Source organism: Parambassis ranga, chromosome 5 (assembly GCF_900634625.1).
Source record: "Parambassis ranga chromosome 5, fParRan2.1, whole genome shotgun sequence".
Lineage (NCBI taxonomy): Eukaryota > Metazoa > Chordata > Actinopteri > Ambassidae > Parambassis > Parambassis ranga.
Window position 1 is genome coordinate 24,490,741 of NC_041026.1, and position 13,035 is coordinate 24,503,775.

The following is a 13,035-nucleotide window of genomic DNA, read 5'->3' on the forward strand; positions in this document are numbered from 1 at the left end:
GCTGGGTAAGAATAGCTATTTTTGTTTGAGAGGTTTGATTAAATTCATTAAATTACCCCTCACTAAAATAATGTGAGCTCACAGAGGTTGTCTTCCCTAACGTAAGATCAGACAGGCATTTATACTATAAATGAACCTAAGGCTTGTCATTAAATGTAGCTGCGCGCAGAGCTGTGAGGTAAAGTGTGGAAGGCTTTTGATTTGCAACCTATTAAAATAAGCAGTATGTAACTTTTAAGGTTGCAGGCTTTGCATGAGTTCTGCTAAAAAAATGGAAAGGCACCTCCTGTCTCCTGTTTTAGTCTCCATCTGTTCCTAAATTGTGGCTGGTGGTGAGTCCTCTTTCTGATCAGTTCATTGGTCAGTATGCTGTCTCCAACCAAAGTCTAATTGATTAGACCACTGTTACTTTAATAAGGAGTAAGGACTAAATCTGTTTAGTGGCAGCAATGACAGAATGTGGATGGAATGGATGAGTGGTTGGATGTTTGTTTGAAGATATATCTGTGTGTACTACGTACCTTTTGTCAGAAGTGTACCCACATTTACAGAATAAAGTCAATGGATTGAAAAACTGCAGTATCTTAACATAGCATGAGAGAAAAATAGAAATCGTATGAACCCAAATGACATGGCAAAAGTTTCCGGGCAGTGTGTAGGCATGACAAATGCCCTAGTTTCTCTGTCCATCATCCAAACTTTAGATAAGCTCTGTGCAGCACACTGTGTGTGTGGGCAGGTTTGGACTGACGGTGCAGTGCTTTGTCTCTGGCAGGAAGCCTGAAGGCCAGGCTGCTGTTGTGATCTCTCCATACAAACTTGGACAACAACAACATGAAATTGTATCTGACCTCTCCTAAAAAATCCAAGATACATTTTGTTCTCAGTATAAGTATTCTTACTACAGGTGTATGTATTTCCTTTCCATTTTCCCTCTGCAAACATGTTTACTAGTCTACCAGTATTTGCCAAGGTTATATTATTAAAAAATATGTGAAGCACAATAATTACCAGGCAGATCCTGACAGGAAAATGTAAACAAATGCATTCCATTAAAAGTAATAGATGTTAATGCCAGACAGCGATGCTGTTTTGTTAATTGAAGTGATTTCCACTGAAGTTCCGTTTAGTCTTTGTGAAATGAAAAACATCTACCTCTTGGTTTTGACAAGACATTCAAATGCTTTTAAAGCCTGCAGGGTGTGTGAGTCCTCACCCTGTTGTGTGACGTTCTCATTGTGACAACAGCAGCCTGTTCACACCAGCTGTAGTGACCTGAAGCCTGCGCATTTTCTGCGCCTCCATGTGAAGGGTGTTGGGAAAGTTTGTACATTTCTCTGATGTGAGATATGCTGGTGGACGCTAGATTCATTGTATATTTGCAACAATGCATTGGCTCCTCACTTCACCCGGTCCCTCTCTTTTTCATATCCAGCTCTTGGTCATCCACGCTTAGTTTCAAACAATTCAGAAACGTTGCGCCGAGAGCCATCCGACTGTGTGGAATCATCGCTATGAAAAATGCTCTGCTTAATGGGAAATTGTGAGGTATGAAATCTCCCAGGGAGGCTGCTCTGTGACGACATGGGTGCCCCTGGTGGGTCCCGACGTCAGGCTCGACGCTCGGCCATTCATGTAGAACATGATGGATTCCAAGTGGCTGTGTTTTGGGTTGAAACAGGAGAGAAAATAAGGTGAGGAAAACTGTAAAGCAGCAGAGAAATAAATTATCATTATGGCAGCTGCTGACAATCACAGACTGGCAAGTCATTTGGCTGACGAGTGTATTGGTGGGCATGGCACGGTGTCATGGGACCAGGACAGTGATGTATTGCGTACCCTTCAGAGTATGTGCTCATTTATTACAAACAATAGCGTTGCAGCAGGGCACTGGTGTGTTTCACTTTACAGTATGTTTGCTGATTTGACTTTGCTTAGTTCTGCAAACTTAAACTGTTGCACAGCTGGGACTACAGATCTTTCTAATTAACTTGTTGGCTGTGATAATGCTGACACTGTTCTCATTTCTGATATCCAGTGATTACAAGGATTCATTTGCTCCTACATAAGACTGTCTGATACTGTATCATTACTTTTCTTAGAAAATGGGCCTCTGATAATAGAATAGCTGTCAGTTTTAGTGTCATTAATGATTTTTGGATCTTTCTTAGTTGTCCGGCTGCAGTGGATGTTCATTGTAAAGCTGATATTCGCAGTGACTCATGCCCATAATGACTATAATTACAGGCTGCATAGCACCCACAGGTAAGGAGTGTGCCCTTTCCACAAATTATAGGTTGCTATTCAAAATGATTAAAGAATATGAAAGTGATAAAGTGCAAAGACAGAAGTGCTGTCTAAATGGAGTGGAGACTCCTTCTAAAAGCTCCTAAAAGCAGCCAGACATTTAACTCCAGTGCACGGCAAAAGTTTGGCCTTTACTTGAGATACCCTTGGAAGTTACTAATGCAAGTTTTATAAACAACTCAGTCCGGCATCTTCTGCACACGTTGTGGCTGTATGAAAAGGGTTGTCCTTGCTGTCAGGTGTTGATTAGCCGTCCGGCGTGATTTGGACATGGCTGTCTCCCTGTCTCGGTGGGAGGTCGGCAGGACTTGATGGATGTCTCTCTTTTGAGATTGCACAGTACTGCTGGGAGGGAGGAGCACCTGGCCCCTGTTATCTATTCATGCTGAGTCCCTTTTCTGCTCTGTCTAAAATGGTGCAGGTCCTCCCTCCACAGTATGACTCCATCGCTGCTGGATAGAGCTAAGCAGTGCATAAAAGAGAATATGGAAAAGCACCTCTTTCATTTCTGATCCCTGAGCACCTTTTAAGCAAAAATCCACTTACAACTTGCATAAGTAGGGAGGGGGAAATCACTTGATTTCCTACTCGGCACTGAATTTGAGGATAATCTTCACGGTGCGTCCTTGTGGGACGTCTGTCTCGCAGACTGTGTGTACCATCTCTAAAAATACACACAGAAGCATGGTTAAACGGATAAAGGCAAACATACACTGTACACAAATGTTCATTTGTAGGAGGAAAAAAAGCATCCTGACACACACACATTCATTTCTTTTCTTGGCACAATCTCAATAAGGCTGCAGGACAGTGATTCCTGTTAGATATGAGAAAACAAAGATGGAGATGACCTACTGAGGAGGAGAAAACATGTGCTTGTCTCTGCCTTTTGCATATTGCTTCATGATTCTGGCAAGGCGACCGGGAGATTGATGTGTCTGTCTTTTCCATACCGTCTGTGACTGCTCATTGAGGCACACGGCGTCATGAATCTAGCCAAATTCCTAAATGATGAATGTACACTAGTACGTCCACTGGGACAAGAAACAAATCTAATATCAGCTGAGAGAGGAGGTTGATATTGAAAATGATCTGGAATTTCGCCTGGCCCGATATTGGAAATCTTTATTCTAATTGCACGAATGAATTGAATGTTCTGTTTTGATAAATCCACTCTGCCACCAAGGGAATTGTATAAATGAAGCATCACAGACCTGGTTGTGTTTACTGCATGTGTGTGTTTGTGTGTAAGTCATTTTGATACTCGTCTTGTGCCGTTGTTGATTGCTTGTTTACTCAAGCAAGAACTCTGTTCACAACGTTAACATATAATATAAATGAAACTCTGACAAGATCTTCCAGCCACATATTACAATATATCAAAAAGTCATAAGAAGAACATTTTTCAAAAAGTCAGTCACCATGTGGAGAAATGGGAGACAACATATTAGTATAGAAAACCATTTTTATTTCTCATAAGGCTGTAATGTACTTATATCTACTGGGGGATAACTATGCTTCTCCATTGTGACTAATATGTTCTCACTGTCATTTGGAATAAATCATCTCTCTCTGGTGTGTGCGAGGACGATCTACATGACAAACACTTTTGCCCCTCCACAGCAGAAAGTGACACTAACTGTCTGATTATGGTCAGTTGTTCTGCTGCTGTTCTACTGAGTGGAAAGATCACAAGTTTGTTGTTAGTGCTGCTTTCATTTGTGAGGCGGTTCTATACAGTGTTTTCCTCATCTTTACAGAAACTACAAGCATTTTCTGGCTTAACCAACAACATTACTGTATGACAAAGTGACCAGAATGTATGTTTTGATTTAGCTGTGGCTTTTTCCAACGCAAGCATATACTGCAAAGCAGTCCTATACACACACCATACTGGGACAGCAGCTTCTGGATTATGTGCAGGGGCAAATCAATTTTCCACCATGGGGCTCCTAATAGAGTCTTTAGATATATTTTTCAGCTTCATGGATCTGTCTGGTCTTATATGTTAGGTATTCATATATGTGTATATATACACAAATTATCTTACATACAAAGAAAAGGAGTGCTCATGAATTTACATTGTTCATGCCCACCAATAAAAGTCAAAATGTCCGTTGTGATGGATACCATTAGGATGGTTCCTCAAGCCTCTCGTTAACTTATGATAGGCTGCTTGTGGTCACAGTTACTGAAAAGCCAGTGTTTTTAGTTTAATCTTCTCTGTGTAGTCACAGCAGAGCTGTCTGCCTCAGCCAGTGAGCCACATACAAATGCCTTCCACACAGAAACAAAAGGATACCAAGGTAATTTCCACCGTTGTGTCCTCTGTTCAATGTTCTATGTTAGCTCCTTAACTGGTTCACCTCCAGGCAGGTGGGTAGAATGTCTTGAAATAATGTTTTAACAAACTCTAAATAACCCCTGCTAAGCCGTTTCAGTTTTTAGAGGAGGGGGGGGGGGGGGGGGGGGGCAAGGGAAATGGAGAGTAGGTCGGAAACTGGCCACAGCTGTGCGGAAGAGGAGAGTCACCAACATGGGGCTCATTGATCAAACAGGGGATTAGTCTGGTTTCAAATCCTTGGCACCACGCGAGCAAAGCTGTTTTATCTGGGAGGATATCCTTTCTGTGGTCCCAGGTAATCCAGTCAGTAGCCGTGGATGTAATAGTTTTAGTCCATTCGGTGGGAAGAGAAAAGGGTACACGAGGGGTAGAGCCTGGTGCTCAGCCCTGCAATGGGAGCTCTCTGTTAGGTCCTGGGATGAATCTGCAACACAGAGGAGGAAGAGGAGAGGAGAGAAAACACACAGACACTTAGATAGAACAAAGGCATACAAGTGTGCGAGGATTAGACCCAGAGGAATTGCTTCGTTCGCGTGTTTCAAAAACAAGGGGAATCTTTTGAACTGCAGAGGCTTTGTACAGCCCTGTCTCACCTACTGGTTCGTGCTGCTGCTAAAAACAGACGGCTTATATGAGTTGAAACCGAGCAGAAAATGGAGGTGTGCCTTGCTGTTACAGGTAACCTGGGATATATTGGTAAAACTCCTTTGTCCAAATAACAATGGTGTGTTTCCATGCTGTGTATGTCTACTCTTATTGACACAATGCATAGTACATTTTTGACTTCAAGTCAGACCTTGCCCCATCTAGCCTGTTTGACCACTTTGATTGGGCCTTCATACTAAGCCACCCTATCACAGCAGAGGATTTTCCTCCAGCTTGATAAAATGACTTTGGCTTTGCTAAATGGGATCGAGGCCCCTGCGGTGGAGTCTGAGCTGTCTCTCCGTGACTCCGGTTCAGGGACTCTTATTCAGCCTCACTTGCAGACCTGGACACATTTCAATGGTGCATTGTGCAGCCTTGAGACTGCTATTGAATGTCCTGCTTTTCAGCATCGTGCTCAACTGAAGCTCGATAAAAAAGCTGTGCTCATGATGTCTGCAACAGCTACAGTCGCCTAGTTCTTTGCTCCCCTTTAATTGCCTTTGCTACAAAAGCATATACGTATTTCATCACATTTTTCAGTCATTTTATTGCTTTAAAAATGGATAGTTAAAGCAATCTCCGATTTCTTGCACATTGTGGGGCCAGTTAGAAATCCCATAATCCTGTTCAACAAAGAAATACACTCATGACATTTCCAGCAGGCTTGGCAGGTGGTAGCCAGGTGTGTGGATTTGATTGTGGTGAGTGTTACATGGGTCTCTGTAAGCTGCAGTATGTTGGACATGCTAGTAAGCAAGCCAAATGATTGACCGTTTTATTTTTCTTGTGGGTAGATTACTGTGCACCTGTGTTCACCCTCCATGTTGTGTGGTATTTGAGATTATGCTTCAGGGAGCAATGAGAGCAGCAGTAGACACAGGCATAAAAAGAAGCTTCCATATTGATTGTGTTTAAAAACATAAGGCATTTTGTAATTAATAGTCCTAATTTTAACATTTATTTTTCTTTCTTGCTTTTGAGTCATGATTTCACTGCGTTGCAAAACAATGCCAGCAATTAAAGGACCAGTGTGTAGGATTTAAAGGCATCTTGCAGTATGTTTGCAGACCGTAACGAGTTCAAGCCCTCCTTTAGATTCTTCTTCTGTACTATTGTAGAAACATGACAGTCTCTGTAGTAGAGGACCCACTTTCTGATCAGTTCTGAAATTTATTTTACTTGAAAACCCGAAGTATGTGTATGAAGTATGTGCAAAATGTATTTCTTATCTCAGAGCTACAACAAATGTGCTGTAAGAATGTGCACAATTGCCTGGCGTGTGTTCTTTTAGCAGCTTGTATCATGCTTGCTGTGTTCCACATCAACATACTCAGACGTGAACATTGTTGTTAAAGGCGTTCGTGCTACATTTCTATTATTTGATCCAAACTCACAGAAGTCTTTTGTTGTCTGTGCTCTCTTTAATGAAGAAGAATCCACTGGGCAGAGGATTGTGTTTATAGCAGAAAAAGATGCTTGTTTGCATACTAGAAATGAACTCTAAAATACTTAGTATTGGGACATGCTGATTCTTTGTTGTGCTGCAGACATCTAATCCAGCTCTGTGTCCATGAGGATTCATTCTAAGCTAATGAAATGACAATGACTTGTTACAGGTAATTATACACTCATACATGATTATGAACACCTGCTACAAGATCTCCCTTAATCCAACACACCGGTCCCTTTTTAAAGAATTTAAGAGCCACATGTTATTTGCAGCCTTGCCTTTTCCCCTGTCTTCAGTGTGTATGTTAACTGTACTGTGCTCATTTAGGAGGATCTTAAAAACTTGTCAAAAACACAAATTAAAACATATCGTCACACTGGAACATTTCCACAGAAACACAGGCATGACATTTTTTTATTAATATTCTGGATTCTTTGCGGGCTAAATGACATGTAAGAGCAGGTGTCATCTGAATTATGTGACTGACCCATTTTAAGGAAAGAGTGGTAGTGATATTTTCATCATGCTTGTTTGAGAATTTGTACCACAGCTGTTCTGTGTGCTTTTAAATAGCTGCTCAGAGTTAACATTTTTCCTCCAGGTCTTGTCACAGTATCTTGTCTCCCATAATCCTTAAACACAGTAATCCTCTGGGCTCGTCTGTCCAGCATTTGCATCTGTATCATCTGCACTGTCTGGCGGCACATCAAAATTACCTCTGCCAGAACAAGAGCAGTAACAGGTTACACATTTAAGGATCACTTTCAATCCACCAGAGGTTTGTTAGCGGGAGAAGTGAGGTTGTATGCAAATGTTGTCATTTCAACCCACAAGCATGTGTGACTAAAAGTGTCCTCTGTTCTTTTTTGTCCCCTTCAAATAAGGAGTGCAGCAGGTAGCAGTGTACTGCTCAAGGATTTCATGCCTGTCCCATCTTTGCTGGCAACATGGCTGTCTGCATTCTAATTTGCTGGTTGCATTAAACCGCAATTTACTCAGACTACACTCAGTAAAAGCACCCAAGGACAATTGCCTTAGCCATAGAATTTAGTGCAAACACAGTCTAGCCTCCCCTCCTTCTTGTTTCATGCTGAACAAATCAATCACATCAGCCGAGAAACCTCTTCAAACAGCACTAAAGAGCACCCTCTAAAAACAGAAGACTCCAGACAACAAAATACATCAAGATCAATTTAATGTGACATTGACAATGGAAAAAGAAAAGAAAATGAGTATAAATGAATCAGTAGCACTTGGAATGAACTCCTTCACCCCCAAACCTGTATAAATATATCATAATGACAATCTGGGCACTTTAGGCAGTCTGGATTGCACCGGTTAGCTTAGTCTCATACTTCAATGTTCATCTTTATTTCAACCAATAGACTGTTTATTTTTTTTTTGCATGTCATGATGATGATCTTATACAGGGCTGGGGAGAAATAGGAGTGTTGTCAAGCACAGAGGTGGAACAGATCATTCCTGGGGTGAAGTTGAACTGCATGTGGAGTGGCCGTTTGGAGTTCATTTTGATCAACTGCTGTGTGCGGTCTTCCGATTTGACAAATTAGATGGTGATGCATCTGCTGGCAGGTCACTTTTGCTCTCAGACTGTCTTACAGATGGGCTACATCCTGTCACAGTGTGGTATTTTGCTTGAAAAAGTGCCCTCTGCTCCTTTTAATAAGGGACATGTGGCTCTCTGAACAGCAAGTAAATCATGTCAGACAAGCTGGAGGCGAAACACACTGTAAAGTGTGAAGGATGGTGGTGTAAAAAAGACGGATCCACTTGAATTCAGTGCATTGTACTTGCTCATGTCAACAATTATGCATTCAATAGTGGAATCCACAGTTAAAACAACTACTGTATATGATTAAGAGCTTATGTTGCAGTGAGAAATTACAAAGAAAGCCATTAAAATGCATGGGATTCCTGGTGAGGGGTGTGTTATGTATGTATTTCTGTTTTGATAACTGACAACATATTCACTCTACAATAACAGTGATGTTATGAGATGAGCATAGTTCACTTATTAAAAGGGGAGGAGAGCGAGTAAGAGAAAAGATGGTTTTATTACAGCTTCTCACAATCTGCCTGTCTCTCTTAAGTTGTATAATTGTTTGGAGGGAGCAGAAATGGATTGATCTATTTAGCCAGTGGAGCGGGTAATGCAGATCTATGGTGGGCGAGTGTTTTGGAAGGTTCTCCCCAGCCTCGCTCTCACTGTGCCTTCCACAAACAAAAGGGCCTGCCTTGTCTGCTGATACAGAACAGGCAATGAAGGGCTCCCTCTCTGAAAGACATAAAGAAAGAAAAGAAGAAACATGGGTGTCAGGCACTGGCTTTGCTTGGCTTCTTACTGTTCATGCCAATTTCTGTGAAAGATGGTGATGCAGTCGGTATGCGGCCAAACGTGTACGCATGCCTGCCTCATTGTGTTTTACTGACACTTTTCAGAGCAAAATAGAAAACCTGCAGATGAAATAACTTGACGGAGAATTTACCAAAACAAAACAAAACAAAACAAAACAAAATAAAACAGTGCTGTGTTGTGGGTTTGCTGGCTTGTGACCGAGCAAATACAAATGAGGCAATTTGGTCTGAGAGGCAGGTGAATGAGGAATGTTGATTAAAAAAGAGAGCAGAGTCCAGGATAAAAGGCCTTTCATTTAGCCTGTGGGCTACGCTGTGTGCCGATAGCTGCTTCAACAAGACCCTCAGAGGGGGATCAGGATATCAAGTGGCCTCTGATAAGAAGCCACACGACGAAAAAGGGAAGAGGCCTGCCCAGCAGTCTCACTTGTTCGCACATGACATGAGTATGGCTGTAACACAGACGTATCGAGCACATCAAACATGTGCATGCATACACAACTTGGAGCACACACAGTAGGGAGCAAGTAGCATGTCACAGATTAGTGCCTAATGGGATTGGCAGACTGGTACAAGGCACTGTAATCAAACCCACACAGTGGCCGACAAAAAAAAACAAAACAGGACATGGAACAAAGGAGACAGTGAAAGGAAGAGGCACTGATCCTACCATTTCACACTGATCACAGACAGCAGGGTTCTGCTAAGGGTTGGACCTGGCACTGTGTGTGTGTGTGTTTCTGCAGTACTCTATGAATGCTGTATTTTTACTGAACGGTACACTGCACATTTTAGGAATACATGTGCCACCATTTCTGTGAAAAGTGCTGCAACGTACTTATTATTTATGCGTGCACTGCCTGTGCTGGGTGATAAATATTTACAGTGGGTGGCGGTGCGATCAGTATTTGTGTCACGCCTGCCTAATCATGCACAGCATGTAAACACACACTTGATTATTTCGCACTGAGTATTTGGGTTAATGGGAAGTCATTGAACATGAGCTGGTCCCACTCCTTATCCGACCAACAGTCAAGCACAAACGTCGATATGAGACGGGGAAAACAAAAAAAATAGTTGAAAAAAAAAAAGAAAGGTAAGAACAGCTTAAGAAAAAGACTAACCTTTACAGAAGCAAGAATGCAGCTCAATTTCTGTTGATGCATCCTCTGCATTTTGCTTCCGGAAGCTAAAAAGGGGAGTATGGCTGGGTGTTCTGCAAAGAGAGGGTCAAGAAAAAAGGACACGTGTGTATTGGGCAGAAAAGAAACTTAAAGCCTGACCTTTTGGCCCTCTTCTCTTTAAGAATATTAATATCAAACCAAAGCAATTTTATCACCAGGAGATTAGAATAAAACAATGAAGATATAAAAATAATCATTACTTCGCGTTTACGTTATTCAAAATGTGCAAAGGACTGAATTTAGAATTAGAGATGCATTCTTTAGAGGAAACCAAGTACTGCACCTTACCTTGACAGGCTGGCAAGACCCCATTCGATCAACTTCTTTCTGAAAATTTTGTAAGCCTTTGGTGGCTGTAATGGGGCCCAGTGAAAGCTTAATGTCTATCTGCTGGCATATAAATTTACAGAACAACCTTGGGAAGCCCCATGTGGTCTAACCTTCACTGGCTGTTCTGTTTCTGTACCATCACATTAGTCTCTGCATCTATTCAAAGTCACTGTCACCAAGCACAAGAAGGCAGGGGGAGGCAGGGTGTGGGCATTGAGGGGTGGGTGGGGTGGGGGTGTGTGTTGGTGGTCAATGAGTCCTGGACCGTTGGCTTCCAGGACTTCACTACACCACACCATCATTTTTGCATGCTGTACTCGGAGTCAGTTTACAGAGCCAAAAGGCGGCGGAGAAGCAGTGTGGCCGTTAACTTTATCTGTGAGCAGAGTGTGGCCTGAGGCAGAGCCCACCTGTTTGTTTGCTGCATGCTTTTTATTTATCTTTTATTACTATAGGCCCTAGATCGGTTGCTTAAACTGAACAAAATCAGCCTTGTTACTCGGAGGACATAAACCTTTTGATTAATCTCTTTTTATACGGGGAGCACAACCTTCTAACTTTTAACAGGTTTGGCGTCATGTACAATGGTGAAAAATGGAGGTAGTGGTTGGGCCTCAGCTTCCTGCGTTTTTTTTTTTTTTACATGCATTTATCACAAAAGGAAATCTGTCTGGCATTTTGGCCATGTATGGCACAGAAATTGTGTGTGTCCTGTCCATCCATGTGTTGGTTTATGGCCTAACTGGTATATTTATTTGTTTGTAACAACAGCTGTATTACCAATCCTTTCTCTTAAGCCACACAATTTTAATCATTTATCACCTAGAACAAGCATAATACATGTTACATTTGTTTATAACTCCATCCGTGTATTGTGAGTGCAGATGGGTTCATGTAAACACATCTGTGCTCAAGTGTGTGTGAGGCCTCACCCTTGTGGTCTTGATTTTGTTCCCAGAGGAGCACATCCAACCAGAGTTGTCAGGTAGAGTCTTACACTCTTCTCCCTCCAGACATGGTTCCATCTCACACCACCATTTCCCAATTACAATGGACGCTGTGGAGGTGAGCACAAAATGATGGCAAAGCAGGTTAGTTTATCACACTGACATATAGTCACACACCCAAATCCTGTGGAAGAAGAGGGATGCACTGCAAAGGAAGAAATTCAGGAATAAAACTGCACTTACAGGCATTAAAATGACTCTTAAATAACCATTTAAAGTAAAATAAATAATTATAAAACATAAGGAGCAAAGTACGTAGGTGGAATTGCACATGCAGAGACATCCCACGCAAACATATTTTGTGTACATATTATGCACAGGCAGACTTGAATATGAGCGCACGTTCACAAGCACCCACACACTATATTATCTCCAGAGGAACTCCCAGCTGTGTTTCTAAATGAATGTTTTTCCTCCTCCTTCGGCCTCAGAGCAATTGTATCGTTGCTGCATGGGTACTTTTTGTGTTGACAATAATGTCTTATACCAACAGAAATTAATCATTATTTTGTTTTGATATAGCTACATTGCATGTAGGGGAGCAATCTCATTTTTAATCAAAACTAATTGCCTCTCATTAACATCGACTGAATTCTTCCTCCAGCTCTTTGACTAAAACAAATATGTTCTCATCGTCTCATCATGATTTCTCTCCCTCCGTCTTCGTCTTGTTATTTGTGTCCTTGGTTGTGTGTTTGTACATGTGTGTTTAGTTTTGCCTATGTTTAAGGTGTGAAAGGATACCACTAACCATAATACGCAAGTCACCTTAAAATCAACTATATATCTTCCCAGGAGAGAATTAAAAATACACGTTTTGTTTACTCATATGTTCTTTTTGGTAACTTATCATAGTCCATAGTGTATGTGTTTTACAGAGGGGAACTGCCCTCCTCCTGGTCCATAGAGCAGCCCATGAATCATTAAATATTAGCTCACTTTATCATGTTTAATTCTAGCATCAGCCTCAAGTTGCCACACGTCAGTAATACAGCAGAAATAAATGATGAATGTGGTTGTATCCTGGGACAAAAAATAAAAATAATAAAAATAATAAAAATAATTAAAAAAAAACACACACACACACAAGATTAGCTGCAACTTGGTGAAGGGCCAGGATGGTGAAGGGCCTCAGAACTGCTCCTCAAATGTGATGCAGGGTTCGCCCAGCTTCAGAGTCGGTGACCTGCTTTGGATTTCGTTTTATTTCAAATGCCATTAAATTGTTTCTGCATTATCCAGACTTCCAGATTCTCCTAAATATTTGTAATACTACCCAAATTGTTATACCAAATATGTTAACCCTGATTTTTTTTTGGATCCTCTACTTTTTAATATTGAGATATTAAGAATAGCTACCAGTGTCCATTTAAACTGTCTGGTTAAGTT

The 13,035-nt window shown here is 41.4% G+C and overlaps 1 protein-coding gene across 3 annotated transcripts in view; it reads right to left on the minus strand.

Moving 5' to 3' along the window:
• Positions 1 to 5,000: 5,000 nt before the first annotated feature.
• tafa1b (TAFA chemokine like family member 1b) overlaps positions 5,001 to 13,035 on the minus strand; it is a 101,203-nt gene continuing 93,168 nt past the window's right edge. The window contains exons 4-6 of one of the 3 annotated variants that reach the window (XM_028406470.1): positions 11,572 to 11,696; positions 10,250 to 10,341; positions 5,001 to 5,075 (exon numbers count right to left, since the gene is read on the minus strand). In XM_028406470.1, the coding sequence (XP_028262271.1) occupies positions 10,315 to 10,341; positions 11,572 to 11,696 (152 nt within the window). In that variant the 3' untranslated portion in view covers positions 5,001 to 5,075; positions 10,250 to 10,314. Of the gene's footprint in view, positions 5,076 to 8,086; positions 9,046 to 10,249; positions 10,342 to 11,571; positions 11,697 to 13,035 lie in introns of those variants that run through there. The other 2 variants (XM_028406469.1, XM_028406471.1) reach the window with 2 other exon arrangements.